A 20841-nucleotide genomic window follows, 5' to 3' on the forward strand; every position below is an offset into this window, starting at 1 on the left:
GCAAGGGCGTAGGGCACGAATTCCTTGAGTACCCAACACAACAGAGGCTATAAGGTAAACTAAAAGAAACATTTTTTCATCCCAACACTGTGGTACATTTTTATGCTCCATCATGCAAGTAAGTGCAAAAATGATACAGTTTAAAATAGAGATTTAATGGCTGAAGTAATGAGTTTTGGGAGGAGTACATAAAAGCTAACCTAAAGAAATCTACTTTTTAATTTAGATCCGGTGTTATGTTTTTATACTCCTGACACCAACATATGCATTAATGATACAGTTTAAACTGGAGTTAAAGTACAGTTTATAACAGCTATAGTAATGATTTCTGACAGGAGCAACCGTAAGCCATATGACATTAATGAAAGGGAGCACCAGAACTGCCTCAGTTAGAGACTGAGAACCTGGTGACAAAACCCGGATGACTCCCACTGCTTGCAGATTAGACAGACGTCAGACCTGTGCCTTTGCTTCCACAGAGAGACAGTACATTCTGCACTGTCTTGTTTTACATGTGCTTAATTACCTGTGAAGAGCAGCTGTGAGAATAGTATCCCTGGGGTGAAAAGTCTGAATGTCCTTCATTGGGTACTCTCTGATCTACATTTTGGATATTGCTTATTCATTACTTTACAGTAATAGGCTTTTTAAAAAAACTTTATGTCTGCAGGGATACCTACAGACAGATCTCATCCACTCTCTAGAGATATTTTTCTGCTTGCAGATGTGGATTTTGCCACCTGTACGTAGTTAAATTAATTTTCTTGTATATCACGAGGACTATGAAATGTCCCTCATACCAGGACTGCTGTTACTCTAAAGACAATAGTGGTTCTGTCTTAAACTTCAAGACTTTTCAGCATGTCACATTTATTTGCAAAGGTGCTTTGGAGTTGGGCCACATCTAAAGAGTTTCTATGAGTACCCTGGCACAATAGTGGTTTTATGTTTCAAGGATGCAAGTTTTAACTTCAAGGATGGTAAATCCATTAAGAAATGGGGTCATTCTGGCCATTACTCATCAGCCTGTCCCCCCCAGTCTTGTATTAACTGGACAAAAAAAATGAGAAAGTTGAATTTAAATAGTCAATTACCATTCTGAGAACCCAATCTTCCTTAAGAGAAGAAAATATTCAGGAGGGAACAGATTCTTGAACAGACTGACTGTTGTGTAAGAGTCTCAAGACAGAAAATTACAGTAAAAAAAGTAAGGATTTTGCCCAATAGCTTACCTGGATCTGAATGCCTAGCCAGTTAAATACATCAAAACCCACTTTGGTCCTCAGAATAAGAAGCCCAAGAATAAACTGCATTCCTATTCCTGAAAGTACTGGTCTCCAAGCAACCTAGATAGACAGAAAAATAAAGAAACTGTTTATTATTTAAATAAATAATAATTTACTTCAGACATTTATTAAAATAAGGCAAGGGGATTGTCTGACTATACTGCAGGATAGGAGCAGCTGCTAAATCAGGCTGTAATGGACTTGGATCTTCACATACCTGGACAGAGAATAAGGAGATTTTGTTACAGGGTTTGTCCTTGGGTAATTTCAACTCTGTTTCTGTTCCCCATCTTAAAAGACTTTTGATACTTGAGAACTACTCAGTCCTATATTGTGATTCATCATATAAAGGCAGTTGTAAGAAAAACTGGCTGCCTATGATGAGTTCCTCTTCGCTACACTGAAGATTCCTGCTCTGCTGCCTCAGAAAACATCTTTGGTTTGTGAAAATTTGGTCAAATTATTTACAAGACAAGGAGCTGAAATGGCATTCTAATTTACTCAGATTGTATTTGAATAATACAAATCAATTACGTGCAATGAGGACTCACGGGAGAGCACAATGCATTTGGAGTAGTTTGCACCTCAGCTGGAGATAGCAGCAGTTGCAGAGAATAGGACAGTTTCATTAGTCCTTGCTGAGAGGACTTCACCCTTTAAGGAAGTCTCAGCACTGATGTAAGAAGGGTGGAAAATGTCGGTGAAACTTCATGACCTGGACAGTGGATATATGACTAACAAAAGCATGAATTGGTATGTGAGGCATGCACACAGGAGTACAAGCTGAGGTGGGAGTTGTGGTGGTTGAACTAAGCCCTTTGCAATACCACAGCAGAACAGAGTGGTCATCTCTGATGGCATTGACCAGCCTATGGGAACAGGTGAGTGAGAAGTGAAGACCTCCACTTGGCCTCAGTTTTTGAGTCTGCAGTGGGAAGCAAACTTGTGAGGGATGAAGAGTTATACAAGGCAATCATATCTTCAGTTCCATGCAATTTGTGTTAATTAGTGTCCTCAAATAAGTACCTGTCATGTCCAGAGGACTGTGGTGAGGCTCCTGTGGGTGAAAATGTGGGGAAGGCCTACCTCTCCAGGAGCAAATGTGTTCCAACTGGCAACAGAGCTGGAATAAAAGATGGGCAGCAGCTTCCCAAAATAATGAGAGGCAGATGCTGGTACAGCCCCATACATGCTCACCAAGAGCAAGATTACTTGCGTCAGAAATTAAACACATCACTTGGTATGGGGCAAGCCTAAACTTTTACTTAGATTTTGGTAAGCATCTGTTACTCTTACTAAACTTGGTGCTAGGGTAGGGGAACAGGTTTTGAGACATTGAATAAAAAAATCCCAGAAGAGCCAACATAGACTAAATACTCACTCTGGTTGGATATTTGGAAAAGATAAGCATCAGGAGAACATACATCACAAGCCCACCAAAGGAGATTAGCTGGCGGGATCCCTGTTCCATTGTGTCAAAGATGAGCCAGCAGATGACAGTTATAATAAGAGCTGCACGCAACACCCTGGGGGAAAAAAGCGTCATGACATCCTGAAAAAGACCAGATATTCCTTTCCCTTCCCCTACCCACAACACTTACATTTCTGTTTGTGAATGAACTCTCTGTGCAATGTTGTAGACTGAAACATGTGACTGTACACAAGCGGGAATATGCCTTTGCTGATGCACCTCTAACAACAACATCACTTGGTAGCATCCCAAAGAATCGTCCTCCAATAGGGTTCCTCAAGCCAGAGTAAAAACCCAGAGGAAAACCCAATAAAGCACAAGTGACTCTTGCCTGGGTGTTATTTCTATTAAACGAAGTGTGATATCTTCCTCTCTCACTCCATCCTCCTCTTTTTTCCCTTCCTTCCTTTCCTTTGTTGAATCTTTCCTGAGCTCTGGGCAAGACAGGCTGTGGTTTTGACAAATTGCACTGTGCCATTTAACTGGCAAGTCTATGAAGAACACTGTCGAGGAGCAGGTTATAAATGGTTTATTTCTCTGTAACCAGATGTAGTCTGTTAAGCTATATCAGAAACAATGATGAGAGCCATGTGTACGTCTGTGTTTCAGTGTTTCTATGGTCCCTACTATCACAAAACCATGTTCAACTTATTTATTGAAGGTAATTACCACAACGACAGCCTGAAAGGCAGCAAAATACATCATCCCATATATAGGGGGAAAATAAACACAGTCCCAAGTTTTTAATGCTACTTTTGTCTAACAGTTAGCTTCCACTGATTTCAGAAATGGATACCCAAAATCCATTTTTAGACCTGGATTAAAAAACATTGCAGGCTAACTTCGCAAAATAGCTTGGTCATTGCAAAGCTGAGTAGCACTTTCTACACTTGAGAGATTTTCTGTCTCTTGAAGGAATATGGTTAAGTACTTAATCTGTGATATGGATTGCAGCCCAGGTAATACAGCACTTACTGCCCCCAGTTTGTTCCATCTTCTACCTGGAGCTCTCCTGTTCCTTTTGCTCCTTCCCCCAAAGAGGCTTCCAGATTGCCTAATGGAGATGTGCCTCTGTGACTGATCTCTAATGTGACTCCTGAGTAGAAGGATCACAATCTTTATAGCACCTTTCTGAGCAAAACCACTTTTAAATATTAAGAATAAGAAGGGACATTTTCCTGAACCGAGAATGACTCCACCTTAGAGTTCTTTCTCTCTCAGGTAGAAAGTAACCTAGCTGAAAGAGAATGCAGCTGGCCAATTTGCTTTTCCTTTTTAATGATATTTCATGTGGTCTTTTCTTCAGTCTACAAGGCTCCTTTGGCTCCTCATTTTCCCAGGGGTAACTTCAACATTCCTGGTATGTGCTCAGGAATACTTGAAATAAGCATCTACCAGATTTAATTATCTACCATTTATCTGCCAGATGAATGTCTACCATCCCAAATTAAGGTTATATGACCTTAATATGACACTGATTGTGGCTGGCATGTTTCGATTCCTGAAGGCCAACTAAAAATTGTTGTGGGGATACATGGAAAAACAGTGTCTAGGTAACACACTCCAGTCATTAGCAGTCTGCATATGTTAGAGTTAAGGTTTTTGTGAACCTAACAGTTCTCTGAACAAATGACAGTGAGGCACTTGCTGGCCTGCAGAGTGAATGCAACATACCTGAACTTCTGTGAATGTATTGTCTTCCAACTACAAACTTGTCCTTTCTCAATCTTTGGTATTTTTGTACACTTTATGTCAAGATTTTTGATACCTAATTACTGCAATTTAAACTTAAAGGTGTGTCTGATATCTATATACTGGAAAATATGAATTATTCTGTGATCTTATTGAAATTTGTATGATCAACCCATCTCCCTGTGGGTGTAAATTGAAATAAAACTATAGGAGTAACTTGACTAATGCGTTGTTCTACAAAAATAGAAAGTAATTAATATTTACCATTTCAGCCAAAACCACTGTTTTTTCAGATATCTTTCTCCAGGGGAAAAGAGTACAGTAATTTTGTCTTCATACTTAGCTATTAAAAAATCCCAGCAGATGAAGAATGTAGCCACAACAGTGATGATAAAGAGTGGCAAGGCTCTCTGAAATTTCAAGCTGCAGGCTGCAATAAGTATTGCCAAGTATGCTGTCACAGAAACAAGAATATACATATCCATTAGGTTGGTCTTTTTAAAAACAAATCATAAGGATCAAATCTTAAATTTATAGGATGTGATTAAAGTCAGGCCCATGTTGATCTTTTCAGTGCTTTTCTGACTCTTTGCTGACATACTGAAAAATTTCGCTTTTGTAAATGATGATGTAGTACACTCACAGTATGAAAGATGGCTTTCATTCTGTTAGAGAAAGTTATATGCTTTGGCCAAGTTCATATCAAACATATTAACCACTTGAGAAAATTAAATACAAAGAAAAACATGGAACCTCTTTTTCCTGTGTAAAAACTGTGAATTAAGAGCATGAGCCTCATTCCTTCTTTCGTAAGAGAATGAGTGTATCCAATAAAACTAGAAAAAAAACCCTAGAAATATGTAAATTGACTGATTCGATGGCCCTCTGAATTAAGGCTTAAAAGTAGTTTACTTCTTAAAAAAAGCTGTGAAATTATTTGTCGTTCGGCAGTCTCATTGTTGATATATGCTGGCCAAAGAAATATTCAGTTCTTGTAAATAATAATTTGATTTTGTCTATGGTAAATAAGGAAGAAAGACTACTGATTTGTGCAAGGCAAGTTGTTTTTTTGTGTAATTACTGTACATAACCCTGACATATCCTTAGCACTCACTTGTTCTCTTGAGCCATAACATGCCTGTACTATGACAAAGCAAGAAAAGCTGATGTTATGAGGGCAGCACGAAAACAGTGCTTTTATAACCACCTTCTGGTATGCTGGTGCCTACCTCACCAATGTGTTTCAGTTCTATATATTCTCAGTGGTAGTAGTAAGAATATCACAAAAACAAACTTGGTGAAACAAACCAATCTACTGTCTAATTAGGAAAGGGAGAAAGAAGAATATCTGAATGATTCTTCAGTGCATGCTGTCATAAACACATTTCCTCTGAAAAACATTTTTTGTGGATATTGAGTGATATGGGTCAGAAAAGAAAACTCCTACTGACTTAAGTTTAGTCCTGTTTGGTGCCTGACTCTTTTCTTTAATGTGATTTCATAGTTTTGGGCAAGTTCCTGAAACTGTAATTTTGGAGGCAGCTGGCAGTGGAATAGACATAAAGACTGAACTATCCTGCTATCACAAACGTAATTGTTAGTCAGAGTGGAAACATGCCAGAGGAGCAGTTTAGCAAGATTTGTGGGTTTTGTTTCGAAATGAGAGGAAGTTTTGCTGTCTGTTGTTTTTTTCTGGTACTAAATACACTTTTAATTCCTTTGAAATGCGTTTTTAAAGACAGACAAGAGTTTTTTGTGTCAGATAGAAGACAAGCATAGCCTATAATCTCATGGAGGCATATAAATAAAACTTCAGCAACCCTGAGTGTAATATATACTGTACCTGTCATTAAAATTCCACAGATCACATAGCAAATTCTGATTTTATGTTTCTTGTAAAAGTCACAGATTTTATCATAGTTCTTTTCTAATTGCCTAGAAAAATAGGAAAAAAATAATGAGGAACAGAAAATGTAAGCTTTTGCAGAAGAAAATTGGGTTAAGTTGGTCAAAATTTCTCCACTGCAGTTGGAACTTGTTAACGGTTAAATTTGGCTCCCCAGGTGCCAAATAAAATTGTGCCTTTTGAGCGAGACTTCTTTGGGTTGATGTTGGACAAGTAAAAAAGAAAATATGGCAGAAATCTAACTGGACAATCCGTTAATTACAATAGGCCAAAGTCAGCAGGCCAGTTCCACTAGCCCCTGATGTGCAGCAGTTCTGTGAAGGGGTCTGTTAAGGTAGGTACAGATTCTGGGCCCATTAGTAGACCCACGAAGTCTGTTAATACAACTGGCCCAGCACTACTATGTGGAGGAGTAGGGTTGCCACAACTGTAAAGGCCTAAGGCTGCATTTTTTGTGTAAAATAACCAATATCCACCTAAAACCTTATTACAGTGGGCATAGATGTTTCTGGATTTTTGAAAATTTGGTTGTGAATTACATTAACTTTTCACCTCATCAGCTCATGGAAGTTAAAATTATGTTATACTTGAACATCCTGCTCTAGTATCAGTTCTTCCAACTATTATGTATTTCACTTTCTTTATTTCCTCACCTCAATAAAGGTAACACAGAGTGATTTCATGAAGGAGGTTGAAATTTAGAGAAATAGCAGTTAATGGAGTTAATTCAACACAGATTTCCAGTTATAAGTATGCTGATGATACAGATGTATTTCAGTTACGAAAGCTGTAGCTACATAAACACCCTCATATTGTGCAAGCTGAAAAAGAAATCACAGCTGTACCTTTGTCATCTCAGAGGTACTGCTTTAGAAAGACATCTCTGAAGCAGTGCCTCACACCTTCATTCTATTAAAGCAACATTATATTTAGAAATACTAATTATCCAGACTCTACTTGTTTGGAAACTAGATGCAGCTGGAGTTAGATGCATACCGAAATTCAAAAATACCCTTCTTTTCTGCACTTTAAAAAAAATTGATTAAATTTAAATTAATTTTGGGTGAAATAAGTAATATTAATTTAATTCATATCAGCATTCAAAAGAATAGAGCAGGAACACTTGCTTTCAGCAGTAAAAGTGTTATATGATCTCTCAGAAATTGTGATTGCTTTTGATGTTTCAAGTTTAGTTCTGAGAATTCCTGTTGCTTCATAAATCACAGTATCTTTTTTTTTTAACTTCTAAGAACATTAGGTTATCTATCCAATCTCAGCAGAGAGGTTAGACACAACAGAAAAAGAGAAAAAGGAGAAATGAGAGATAGATGTATGAAAAAGCCAATTACTTTATGAAATGTATGACTCATTTATCAACCAAGAGAAAAAAAATATCTACTATCTGTTACTGCTACTTATGAGTCCTTTGGGATTTAAAATTGTTACTTTCAGATTACAATTTCTTGTAATCTCTAATTCATTTTAATATATCTACTTTTTGTTTTATTAATTTAGGCTATTATCACTTCGGTGCCAAAAGATCTTAAATATCCAGACATATGTCATAAATATGCAGCTCCCTTCTGAAAGAAGACAGAAAAAAATCTTCCTCATGAAATCTGGTTAATTTACTAAGGAAACATTATTTCCTAAAAGCTGATCCTAGAGTCTTGAAATGCAGCACATTGCTGATGGCTTTCACTTAACTGAAGATGTTGAAAAAACAGATCTCACTTAAGCACATTAGTATGAAATATTTGCATATGCCAAAACTATTCTCGTTTGCATTTTGCAACTCAGAAATCTATTTTCTATTGCACATGTACTCCAGAAGTGAATGTTAACACCTTGTACTTGTAGTGAATCATTATCAATAGACTGATCTTTCAAAGGGTCTGTCTCAGACCACAGGCTATTCAGTACTATCTGTCATTGAAAGAAGACAATAACACAAATGACGATTCAGCATGACAGAAAAAAAAATACAAGAAAACTACATTAAAATAAAATTTTAAATTTTTTTTTTCCTAAAGATGTTTTTTTTTTTTAAAAAAAAAAAAAAAAAAAAGGCAAAAAACCAAAAAACCTAATCCTCGAGTAAAATGTAGATGTATGTTTTTGCTCTGTGGTCACTTGGAAACAGTGCAAAGGAAGTGTAATAATTTTGCTCCATCAAAATGGCTTTTTCCACAGCTGTTCTGTTTTTATTTTGCATGAGGGTAAATGACTATGCAAACTGAAAGACAAGAGTGAATCTTTAACTTTCTGAAAGAGACTGCTGTTTAACAGTGTTTTAAAGAGACCTTACTTTAAAAAAACTGTTATGGAAATGCTGGAAAAGTAGTTATTGCACGAAAATTAAAAATACTGCTCCTTTAATTTGCAAAGCTTTAAAAGAATAATTCCATAATCACCCACGTCAGTTGTAAGGTATAATAATTTTAAACATGCTGTGTTCCTGTATTACACAAATTGCTAGGTGATACAAACATCTATGCAGCATAGGGGTATGGCAGTGAAATTTAGAGCTGCCACTCCAGAAGCAGAAACACTAGCAGCTTTTTGCTTAGGCCAGGATGAAGTGAGTGCAAAACTTACTCATTTGTAATGCATACCCTTTCAAGCGTGGTTGCTCATCATCTACTGAGGCACATTTGTTTTCAAGCAGATCACTCTCAATATTGATGTATTCATCCCCCTGGAAAACAGATCCGTCCTGAGGTTGTGAGAAGGGTGCATGCTTGTTAAACAAGGTATAAAAAACATCCCAACTGCCACATTGCTGAAGCAGTTTCAAGTTTCTAGTGTGCACTGTGTGCATGGCTCCAGCTCTCCTGTCTGCCACCAACTCTGTGACCAGTATCAGGCAAACCTAGTGTTTAGACTAGCTGTGAACGTTCTCAAACCATCTGCACCATTTTCAAAAGGGAAATAAAAGGGGGAAGACATACCAGTATAACTCAGAGCTGAAGAGGGTGGGGTCCCATACAGAGTACGACTGCAGAGAGGCAAAAAGCAAAAGCTGCAGAGCAGCAGGTAGGGACAGCAGAGCTGCTATTTAGCCAGCTTGCCCAGCACCTCATGTAGACATTCCAAACTTCAATACAGATGGAACTTTTGTGTAGAGATAATGGTTAAATTGAGGGAAGTTTACTGTTTAAAAAATTTAACTAAGTGAAGAGATTTACTCTTAAGAAAAGCTGCTCTGAAAGGATAATAACTAACAATCTTTTAAAGAGAGCTATCATCCACAGGCTTTGTAGCAGAAACACAAAATTTGGCCAGATAGTGCACTTTCATTTGGAAAATAGATTTTTGCTATCTGAATCCACGTAAGCCTGACCATGTTATAGCTTTTGAGCGACTACAGGCTGACATCCACCCTGTTTGAAGACTGTCTTGAGGTCGCCAGGAGTAGCACAACCCCCCCAAGCTCCTTGGCACACCCATGGGGGCTGCCATGCCCACACTACATTACTTCCACCATCACTGTCCAGCAGAGCACAGGGAAAGCCCCTGTCCCACAGCTACGTCCCTCCATGCTCATGGTGGGGCCTGTGGAGGGGCTGATGACCCAAGGTAGGTGACTATTGCATTCAGACAGTCTTGTACCCAGTTGGGCCCTGGGTGCCACGCTCGCCCCTCCTCCTTTGAATGCTATGGCAGGGCAGCATGACCAGCTGCTTGCCCCGCAGTGCCCGGCCAGCACCGGGGTGCCTGATCGAGTGGACATGTTCTGCCCTCTTGAGAGGAGTGGCCCACAGTACCCCCAGCCACTTTTGAAACAGTGGCAATCTGCAAGTAGGTTTACCTTTTCTTTTTCTGTCACTGTTGTTTCTAATTCCATCCCCCAATCTGCTGTGGAAAGCAAGGCCCACCACAGACCTTGCCCTGGCCCCTGCATTCTGTCTGGATTTCCTGCTGCAGGGGCTGCCGGAAGTCCTGGAAAGCCCTCAGATAGTTGCTAGGAAAAGAATTGAACCACAGTCTTAGAAGAACCTGTGTTAGAAGGGACCACAAGATCATCTAGTTCCAACCTCCCTGCTGTGGGGAGGGACACCTTCCACTAGATCAGATTGCTCAAAGTTTCAGTCAGCTTGGCCTTGAGCACCTCTGGGAATGGGGCATCCACAACTTCTCTGGGCAAAGTGTTCCAGTGCCTCACCACCCTCACAGTAAATAATTTCTTCCCGATACCTCATCTAAACCCACCCTTCTTCATTGTGCTATCATTACCCTTATGAACAGTTGTTCTCCCCCATTTTTTTAGAAGCCCTGTTTAAGCGCAGAAAGGCCGCACTGGAATCTTCCCAATGCCTTCTCTTCTCCCAGCTGAACAACCCCATCACTGTCAGTCTGTCAAATGTCTTCAGACTTTGAATGATCTGAAACATGGAGAGAGTGGAGCAGTGTGTGTGGAAGGTGCTGTTCATTCCCCTAGGCAAAGCTGAGCCTGACACGAAGAGGAGTCTCTTGCTCCTCTTGACTGCAGTTTTTGGAGGGGTGTGTGTGGAAGAGTTGTGTAGCTCTGTGAAGCTGCACTGATACTTATGGTTGATTTTTGCTATACTCTCTTTCTCTCTTTCATCTTGACTGTGAGATAAAGCAAACCTGAAAAATGCCTACTAAGTTGCTATTATTTTTAGTAACTGGCAGTAACTCTTCTCAGTGGTTGCAGGAATTAGGCTTGTCACCTGAGGGACAAAGAGTGCTGATAGTATGTAAATATCATTTATTCCTGGGCTTAAGTTTGAGGTTTGTTGCATAGAAGTGTTTCTCTCAAATTTTTGAACCTACATTAAAAACCAGGAGAGTCCCATCCCTCTGTGTTGAAGAACCATGCTTTCACATTTGCGGACATCTATACTCTCTTTGGCACTATGTCCACTCTCCCAGTCACAGCCTGAAGCTCATGTCCTCCAGGTATTTTCTTTGTCCCTACCACCATCCCCAGTGCCCCTACTTCACATGCTGACCAGGCCAGACCATGCTCCCCCATCACTTTCCCCCATGCCACTGCATACTCCCTGGGCTTGGATCACCCACAGTCTGGGCTCTGGCTCTTTGACTTTGTGAAATATATGGTTTGTCTTGAGAATATAACCTAATTTTCAAGTATTTCAATTAAAAAAAATCAACCCAAATATTTTCACATTTTTTACAATGTATTTAAATACGCTCAGAATATTATTATGTCACTATTTTACTGTCACAAATACTTTCCTACATTGACACTAAAAGGTGTTAAGAAAATCTGAAATAAAAGACGACTTTGTGTGAAACTGGGCAGATACACAAGGAAAATGGAGAATGAATCCAAACCCCTTTTCTTCTTCTGTTTTTTTATCATGGACAAACATAATATCAGATCTGGCTCTTGGTGAGTGTTGGCCCTTGCTGAGGGTAACCCAAGGGCTTTGTGGAGCTTATGGACTTCTGCCAGCTAGGCTTGAGTAAAATCCATACGCTGCAGACCCCCAAAATAAATTTTTATGCATCAGTCACAGTATGCCTGCAAAAGTGTCAGTGTGGGTATACTCATCTCTGCTAAACTTTCACCAAGTAGAGGCTGAGTGCTTTCAGATGGAGTCTTTCAGTTGGAAATTGGTTTTTCTGATAAAAATCAAGTTTCATTGACTGCCACTACTTTTCTCCAATTTTCTACAGTTTCAATCAATTCTGAAAGTCCTTTTTTTTCTTTTTGTTTTAAAAATTTCCTTTTTTTCTGGTTTTTTTTTGAAGAGAAAATTATAGGCATCGTCTACAACCTTTCTCTCCTAGGATCTCAGATCCCAGTCTAGTTCCCAGGACTGCATATCAGAACACTCCAAGTGATCCTTTCTACTACTGTATATCTGGAATTACTTTAACTTTGAAATCAGGGGCATTACTTTGGCAGTATGCTTTTGCTGCCTCTGATTATAGCCAGAAAAAACAATGGAAGATAGAAATGACTACCACTGCATCAGGTATTTCTTATGTGCTCATTCAAGTACCATCACCAAAATTGTCAAGTAAATATGATTACAACATAATGGAACATTTAGAATAGAAGTTTATTTCTGAACTGTGGATATGAAAATGTTAATACTAGACTCTAGTGAAACACCTGTGGGTTTTTTTAACCTGACTCTCATGTTTTCATAGTGAGCTACTCACTGTCTGGGCTTAAACAAACATACAGTCAAAAGAAGACAAAATGAATATGTTTATTATTAAAGTAATCTGTAATGTGGTTTTTTCTTCCTTCTCTGGTCAGTTTTACATTGGAGCTATTGCCCCAAGTTTATGTTTGTCTGAAATTTCCCCTATTTTGGATGTTAATTTAATAATTAAATATTACTGAATTTATTATTAAATATTTAATAAAATGTATTCTCTGTCAGACTGATTGTATCACTAAACCCATTGTTTAAAGATTCTCCTTTTCTATCTTCTCATGAGAAAATGGTTCTATGTCAACTCCATGTCCACAGTATTCCCTCTGACTGCCATTTCTCATGCCTCTTTTCTATCTTGCATGAAGCCATTATGACAAAAGAATACATTTTTTCTGAACCCTATACATCCTGATATTTTAACATGTTTTTACTTAGATGTATTTTTGAGAACAGAACTCACTTCTCTGTCAGTTTATACACTTCAAATGAAGTTCAAATTTTGTTAAAATATTTGTCTTGGTTGTGCTATCACAGCCAATTACTGACATTGAATTTTAGGTCTGTGAACTTACATAAAGTTATTTGGGGAAAAAAAAAAAAAAAGAAAGAAAGAAAAAACCATACCTGATTAGTGTGTCCTGTTCTCTTATTTTGTGAATTCTTGATTTTCTGTGAACTGTCTCCGAGGCCTTTCAGGTTTGTAGCATCCACACTTTCACTGTCATTCTAGAACATGACAAGACCAGAAATTGTGTTGGCTCAAATCAGAAGCTGAAAGCCTTTCTCATATATGGTAGGAAATGCTCTGATGCCTGTACTTCCAAATGAACAAGTGAATAGATGACAGTAAATGGCCTCAAGTTGTACCAGCAGAGGTTTAGATTAAATACTGGGAAATATTTCTTTGCTGAAAGGGTGGTCAGGCACTGCAACAGGCTGCCCAGGGAAGTGGTGGAATGATCAGGCCTGAAGCATTCCAAAAACCTGTAGATGTGGCACTTTGGGGTCGTGGTTAAGTGGTGAAAAGGGTGGAGCTAGATTAATGGTTGGACTTGATAATCTCAGAGGTCTTTTACAATCTAAATGATTCTACAATTCTGTGTATTTCTTTACTAGTACAGGGAGCCCAAAACTCGGTGTACAGAGCTTGACTCTTCCAGTCCCTGCACTATTGCACAAAGCTGCAACAGTCATGGATGGTGCTCAGCTAATGGGTATCTGCTGTTTTCTTGACTAAACTCACATGTCCTCGGGCTGCTGCCCTTTGTCTCAGAACTGGTTCAACAGGTTAACAAAGATCCAGCCTTCCTCCTCACCAAGAGCAAAATGGACTATTTGGGCCTTTCCTGGTTGTTAGTACCTTTGCTCCAGTATATATACGCCTTATGCACATGCAGACATGTGTATTTTTAAAAAAATATGTACTTCTATTGCTCTTGGAATAAAATGCTCAGGGTGTCTTTAGTGAGAGGAGTTAGCTTTACTGCATTAATCCTCTGAGGTATAGCTTTTATCAGAGTATACTGAGATAGCCATAACCAGTTCCACTATTTCTAATTTTTTTTAAAATAAATTCTGAAGGTGAGTTTTCTTGTTTCTTAATGTTATGAAGGATCCATTATCTCTGTTTAATGGTCCTTAAAGGTCTAGTTCTTATTTTGGTTTTATAAGAAAGCTGCTTAAACAAAATATCAGGTTATGAATGTTTTATATTTCAGTGATTCCTTATGGCAGCAGTTACAGTACAGCCATGTCACTGGGTTTTATTGCACTAACTATCTCATTATTTGCATTTAGCCTTAAAATAAAACAATCACTTCCAAATGAACAACACAAAATAAGCATAATTATAGTAAATTATGATAAAGGCAGGAACAAGCAGTACTACTAAAAATAAATTGAATTTTCCCTTTTAGTAGACACATGACCTTAGAAACAACTGGAACACTGTTCAGTAACATATTTTCCTTAAAGTCACTTTGACTGTAAACCTGATAAAAAAACCCCTGTTTCAGTAAAAGTTGTTCTGTAACCTTGTGTGTCTGGGGGAGAGAGGAGTCACAATTCATGTGTTGTGGCCTTGATACATTAGTTCCCTTCCAAGAGAAGAGTATGTTTTCATTCCCTTAACAGGGAGGTATTTCTTTTTTTGTTGTTTGCCTTCTAACCGTGCTGTCACAGGAGTTTTCTGTAGTTGCCCCTGCAGTTGACAACGAAAGCATCTACTGAATACTGCATACAAGGGGAAAAAAAATAGTCAAAAGAAGCAGTGATTAACTGTAGCATTGAGAAATAATATATTAAAAATACTACAGGACAGTGTAGTGAAGTCAAAGTGGTATGGTTCTGTGTAACTGACACACGTGCTTCTGGGAATAGTCTCTGAAGATTTCTACATTTCTTGCTGAGCAAGAAAAAGTAGAGATTTCTTGGGACTTTTGTCCGTGAACATGTGGAAAACAATAAGCATGCGAGTTGCTGTCTATGAACTACAAAAGTGCAGAATAATTTGCATTTGGATAAATCTCTAGAAGTCACTTTGTCCAAAGCACCATTCAGCTGCAATAGTTACATAAGAGTTTAATTAATATTTTAGGCCACAACTGAAGAATTACAGAATTGATCCATCTATTTTAAATGTTTATAATATGAAAATTGGTATGAAGTAAGTGCTTCTGCTTTCATACACTGCTTTACTTTTCCTGACTGGAATTCCCCTCTTGCAGAATATTAGAGAGCAAGAGCATTGCCGTGTAAGTGAAGCACTCCTTCAATGTTTGTTTAGTTCCCTCATGTTGAGCTGTTCATTTACCAAGTCTTTTTGCATGACCACATTCATTGCCCTTCCCTGCCATCATCCCCAACTTTCAAAGGAGGATGGGTTCTGCAAAGAGCTAATAACTTCCATCGTTGTGCTTTTAACAAGAGCAGACACCCTAGAGTAGGTGGGTCTTTTCCACTCTGGAGTAGATGTTTCACTATAGAGTGAAAAAACTCTCTAGAGTAGGTGTTTTGTCTCTCATGTTAGTTAGTGATGAAAACAGATTGGCCATCAGTGCATGCAGGCAGGTGCTTAAACTGTTTATGGTTTAAGGGTAGACAATTACATGATGTTGGAGATCAGAATCAGAATATTTACAGAACTCGGTGGAAAACAGACACTTCAAAAACAAATGGTTTAATGTTGGGGTTTGTTGCATTTCATCAGATTTTTAATTGTATTCAGCTAGCTGAAATGAAGCCATCTGATCTACAGTTCAAAACTTGCTTTTCTTTAAATATTCTGAACTGAAGATCATTTATCTAAGCTTTTCTTAACGTACCATCTTTTGCTAGCCAGTGTCATGATTCTGAAGGAGTTAAAATGCATTTTAAATGTGGAGGAACAATTTTTTTCTATCAATAATCATAGCACTCATAATTTCCTGTCCAATGATAAAATTCTTTGTACCTGTGTACAGGGCAGGAGGATGAATGTTCATTATTAGTGTACTAAACTACAGTAAATGAGCTGCAGATACAGGAGATAGGAAACATATACTGACAGATTTAAATTTAGAAGGCTGAATCTTCATGGGGTATTTCGAAAAGGGTTGTGAATAAGACTCCCCACCTCTGAGCACATTGGTGTTTTTTTAAAAAATTTAAGTTGTTAGTCATGGATAGGAGAGTTGGATAGCATCCTAAAATGCAAGGTTTTTTTTAAAAAACAAGCGTGGCTTTGAAAAGCGTGTTTTGCAAACGTGGAAAAAGACTGCATAAATTCCTGTCTGGATCTGATGAAGTAATGCAGTGTAACACCTTCATCATTTCCAAGGGAAATTACAAAAATTACATGAAACATGAATTCTTAATAGTGCCTATAGTCTTAATTAACAAACCAGATAAGAGTATTTAGGAAGTAGTGGAAAATGGTGCAAACACAGAAACAAATGGTAATTTTTAGGATTCATTTTAAGCTTGTTGGAATGAAATGGAGTACAAATACTGCATGTGTTATGACAATAAGAATGTCCTATGCAATATGAGTAAAAGGCAGAATTTTAAAGAGGATCCTTCCTCATATCAGCTTCTTAAGAGCATAGTGTGCTCAGCTATAGACATTAGTACAGATTGCTTATTGCATCATAACACTGACAATAGGAGGCCAGTGAAAAATAAATATTTATTACCTGTTACCTTTACTTTGCATTGTATTCATTCTGTTTACATCCGCATTGTTTTCAAATGTAGGGGAGTTTATTCATCCCACCTACCTTTCTTTTTTATAAGGCAGCTTTTGTCATTCCTCGAGGAGTAAGTATTACTTGATGTTTAAAGTTACCAGAGATTTGAATCATCAGAACTGATTATATAATTTTTTTCCCTTTTAAATGAGGATTAAATAGAAGCTAGGTGAATCCAGTCTCAGTTTTAGGGTTATTGTTAGTGTTGCAGGGTTTCTGAGAAGGAGTTCTGTGGACAACTGAAGCAGTGCTCCAGCCAGTGCCATCAGAGAGAAGTTAACTAAACCTTGTTGAAAGCAAGAGACACAATAGTGCTTCCACACATTATGTGTGACATTATGGTAGCTATAGATGCACGATGAAATACATCAGCAGGTAGACACTTAACATAGTCAATTTTCTGAATTGAGGATAATGATTTAGGTTCCTTAAGTTGCACGACATTTTTAAGGGAAAAATATTAACAACCTGAATGTCTCATTACAAACACTGCAGCGATCTGTTGATTCTAGCTATGAGGTTGCATCCAAAGCAAGTAACTTTAGCATGTGGGTCTTAAAAAGTGTGTTATGTTATGTTGCACTGAAGGATAGGAGCATGCTAGGGAAGACTGGCAGTGTGGGTAGAGTTATGTATCCCCTTAAAACCAATATAAGAAGCTTACTCATTGTAATTCACCCAAATGGCTGTTAGTAACTAAGATGTCCCTAATATCAAAGAGAGAGAGAAAACAAGAGGTACAGAGCTGTACATTTAGGCTTCATTTTCTATCTTGAGACAATTTTGAGCTGCTAATAAGAGGAAAGTTTACTTCTGGGTCTCCCAGGTACAGGCATTATCACAAGGCAATAACGCAGGACATGTAGACTTTGATGTTAGTTCAAGTGGAAACTCCATCATGTACAAAAGAAGTAGGTGACATTTTGCAGGATTGTGCATTTTTGAAAATGTAATTAGTGGTATTAATATAACTTTATTCTACAGTATTTATATCCTGTCTGAGAATTAACATTGGGTAATTTCTGGGGGAGTACCATTGGAAAGGGTGATGCCGTGAAATACTTCTGTGATACAAAAGTCTATCAGATTAGAGAAGGATGTGTGTGTTTGCTGTATCAATAGCAAACGTGAAATTGAGAAGGTCTTATAGTTACACTCCCTTCGACCACTTCTATGACAAATCACAAGGCATATTGCTCTATATTACAATCCCTTCATGCCGTTAAGGGTCCCTCCACAACAGAAAGAACTATGTTTCTCATTCTTGATTTAATAAACCTCTGATATGATCCTTCATTCATCACTTGTTAGCCTTGAGCTGCTTAGTATTGAGAGCTGTTTTGTTAACTTAGGTGCTTTCTGAGAGAGATTAGCTAGGTTGGATTTACTTTGTCCCTCTCTTACTCCTCGTGCATTGATCATGAAGTGGGTTCAGGTACATCTGAAGACACCTATGAATACTTCAAATGATACTTACAAGGATACTTAAAATGGTTTCAATTAACCCTTTTCCAGAACACATATATTTTTTGATTTAGGTAAGATATTCATTGCTTAATATTGAAGACCCTGTTATCTTGAAGGAATTCCAGTGTTCACTTTTTGTGCAAGAAAAATTTAAATACAAGAAATAGGAAAAAATTATGAGATTGATTACTTCTCACTGACTTCTACTGTGAAGTGATTTATTTGTCTATATGCAGAAGTTTACTAATTTCCTGCTGTGTCTTATTTTCTCTAAGGAGTGGCTTACATATTGAGTCAGAGATAGACAGTGTAAATGTAATTGTGAACACCTTCTGATGTTCCAGGAAAAAAACCCAAACCAACTAAATCAACCAGAAAACCAAAACCAAAACACCGGGGTCAGACCAGGTTTCATTGTTGGATAGCCTCAGTGATTTGGCATTTGAATTATTTAAATCAGAGAGGATTTGCAGGCTCTTGCAAAACAGGAAAGGAAGAACCTGGATTCCCTGCACACGGCCCAGGTGAGCTAGGCTGCGCAAGGCAGAAGGTTAACCCAGATCACTCTACTATGCTCCACAGAGACTACTGAGGAAAAAGGTGATTTTCAGCTTACGTTATTCAAGAGCATTCAACGAGCTTTTAGTTAGGAAAGGGCTCCTCTCCTTTTTGCGTTTATACGCACAGACTTTGGAAGCTGATGGCACTAACCTAGGCACATATTTTGTGTGAAAACACAACGCCTTCTCAGATTACCCAAGAAAATGACCTAACCAGTGGGCTATCATGTTTTAAGGGAGTTATCTCTCTGTCTCCTCTTGGAGCTGTCCCACTTAGCGTCGATTATTAACTACTGACTGAAGTAGGACTTGACCCTGACGCGCCTACATTCCGCAAATATTCCGACCAGCAGACTCTCACATCAGCCTATTGCTTATCTGTCTCTATAGCGCAATGAATAAATATACAGAGTGGTTGGATGTCCCTGATGTTATGCAATATTCCACATGCCTAGCTTCTACGAAGACCTTTTACGTTATTCGAATAGTGTCAGCTCATATTCCAATCCACTACCCACTTCCTGCAAGCTGAGCTCAGGGGCAGGGTAGGGATGAGAGGCTGCAGAGGACAGCAAGGTGTTGCTTTGCTAACACAGCACCCTTCAGAATACTTAAAAGCCACTGTGTCCCCCCCGACCTATTGCACCTTCGGCAGCAAGTACAGTGATACAGCTTGACTGTGGCTTCGCAAATTTTTGTTTGTCCCTGCTCTAATTTCAGTGAAAGCACACAGATGCTGGGCACTGAGAAACAATAACTAACTCAGTTTTCTTGGGATTGGGTTTTTTGGTTTGGGTTTGTTTTTCCGTTGTTTTTTTTGTGTGTGTTTCTGCTTTTGAAATCTGCATTTTTCAAATGGCTTTTAATATTACTTTATGCACATAAAATGCAGAATCTTTTGGGTTGGCTCTCTACCTTCTCTCTTGGGAGAAGAACAAGACAATTGCACTTATTTTATGCCTGAGAGAATGATATGCCCCACTTATTAAATTATTATTTTTCTCATGTTATTAATATACATTGCTTTGATGAGTTATATGTTTGTTGCATAATGATGACCCTTCTCTTCAACAGAACAGTAAATCACCTATCCTCAGGAAAAACAAGCAAAGGGTACAGCAGCTGGAAAAGCTAGTGAGATCCATCAGCCTATGAAATATTACTGAGTCAGGAGACTTTTCAAAGATAGCTGCATGCCGGGCAGCAGATGAAGGCAGTGAGCGGAGCATACTCCTGAATGTGTCAATTGTGTTCCAGCTTTTTTTACAAGAGCCTTGTACTTTGGCAGAATATCAGAGCAAAGCATGTAAGGTGTTGTAAAATATCTGCAGGTAGAGAGTAGAAATTGCTTTTTATTTTTTCAGGAACTGAATTCAGCATTGTTCATTGGTTTTAAGTCCTTTCTCTTTCCCAAAAACAAAGGAAACTATGCTTACCTGGAAGGCCAAATTGTGCACTCCTGAGGGATCACAGTGGGTCTCCGTCAGCTCCATGTGCCTAATCTGGGCAGGAGAGTTTTGGGGGAATGTTGAAAGCTACTTGCAGCACAGGACAACAGCAGCCAGAATCTGGTTAATCCATCCACAGAGCAGGTATCACTTGAAGCCTAGTTAGCTGGAGGCTCTCTCAGATTACTCTTGATCACTCTTAGCTCCACCTTCTCGCTCCCTGCTACAGCCTTTCTTGCCAGCATGAAAAATGGCATTCAGTGTTTTCAGAGGCAAGAAGGGAGGATACCTAGGGGCACCAGAAATATATCTTACCGGGTATATTTCTGGGTGAGTTCAAATGCAAATGCGTGTACTCATATGACTTCTGGCTTTCCTCACTTGTATAGGGGAAAATCTTTCACACTCAGATTTTGAGAGGTCAACACAGTTTTAGTCTTTTTTACAGGTATTCTCAAGTAACTATTTTTGTGAAATTATTGTAACTCTATTTTTATAGTAGTTAAGGAGTTCACCCAGGAAGAGAAAAAATCAGAATGAGAACAACTCCCAAAACTCTTACAAATACTGGTTATGCATTTTCAGTTGGCATCCTGTACTTTATGGCATGGAATAACTTGGTTA

At 38.4% G+C, this 20841-nt stretch overlaps 1 protein-coding gene across 3 annotated transcripts in view; it reads right to left on the minus strand.

Moving 5' to 3' along the window:
* SLC28A3 (solute carrier family 28 member 3) overlaps positions 1-20459 on the minus strand; it is a 38239-nt gene extending 17780 nt beyond the window's left edge. Inside the window, exons 1-8 of one of the 3 annotated variants that reach the window (XM_027635271.1) lie at positions 20206-20459; positions 13141-13242; positions 10167-10319; positions 8971-9053; positions 6293-6384; positions 4714-4903; positions 2668-2812; positions 1233-1346 (exon numbers count right to left, since the gene is read on the minus strand). In XM_027635271.1, the coding sequence (XP_027491072.1) occupies positions 1233-1346; positions 2668-2812; positions 4714-4903; positions 6293-6384; positions 8971-9053; positions 10167-10319; positions 13141-13242; positions 20206-20262 (936 nt within the window). In that variant the 5' untranslated portion in view covers positions 20263-20459. Of the gene's footprint in view, positions 1-1232; positions 1347-2667; positions 2813-4713; positions 4904-6292; positions 6385-8970; positions 9054-10166; positions 10320-10591; positions 10707-13140; positions 13243-20205 lie in introns of those variants that run through there. The other 2 variants (XM_027635272.1, XM_027635273.1) reach the window with 2 other exon arrangements.
* Positions 20460-20841: the final 382 nt, after the last annotated feature.

The sequence above is a fragment of the Corapipo altera genome, unplaced genomic scaffold, assembly GCF_003945725.1.
Source record: "Corapipo altera isolate COAL_440 unplaced genomic scaffold, ASM394572v1 61411, whole genome shotgun sequence".
Lineage (NCBI taxonomy): Eukaryota > Metazoa > Chordata > Aves > Passeriformes > Pipridae > Corapipo > Corapipo altera.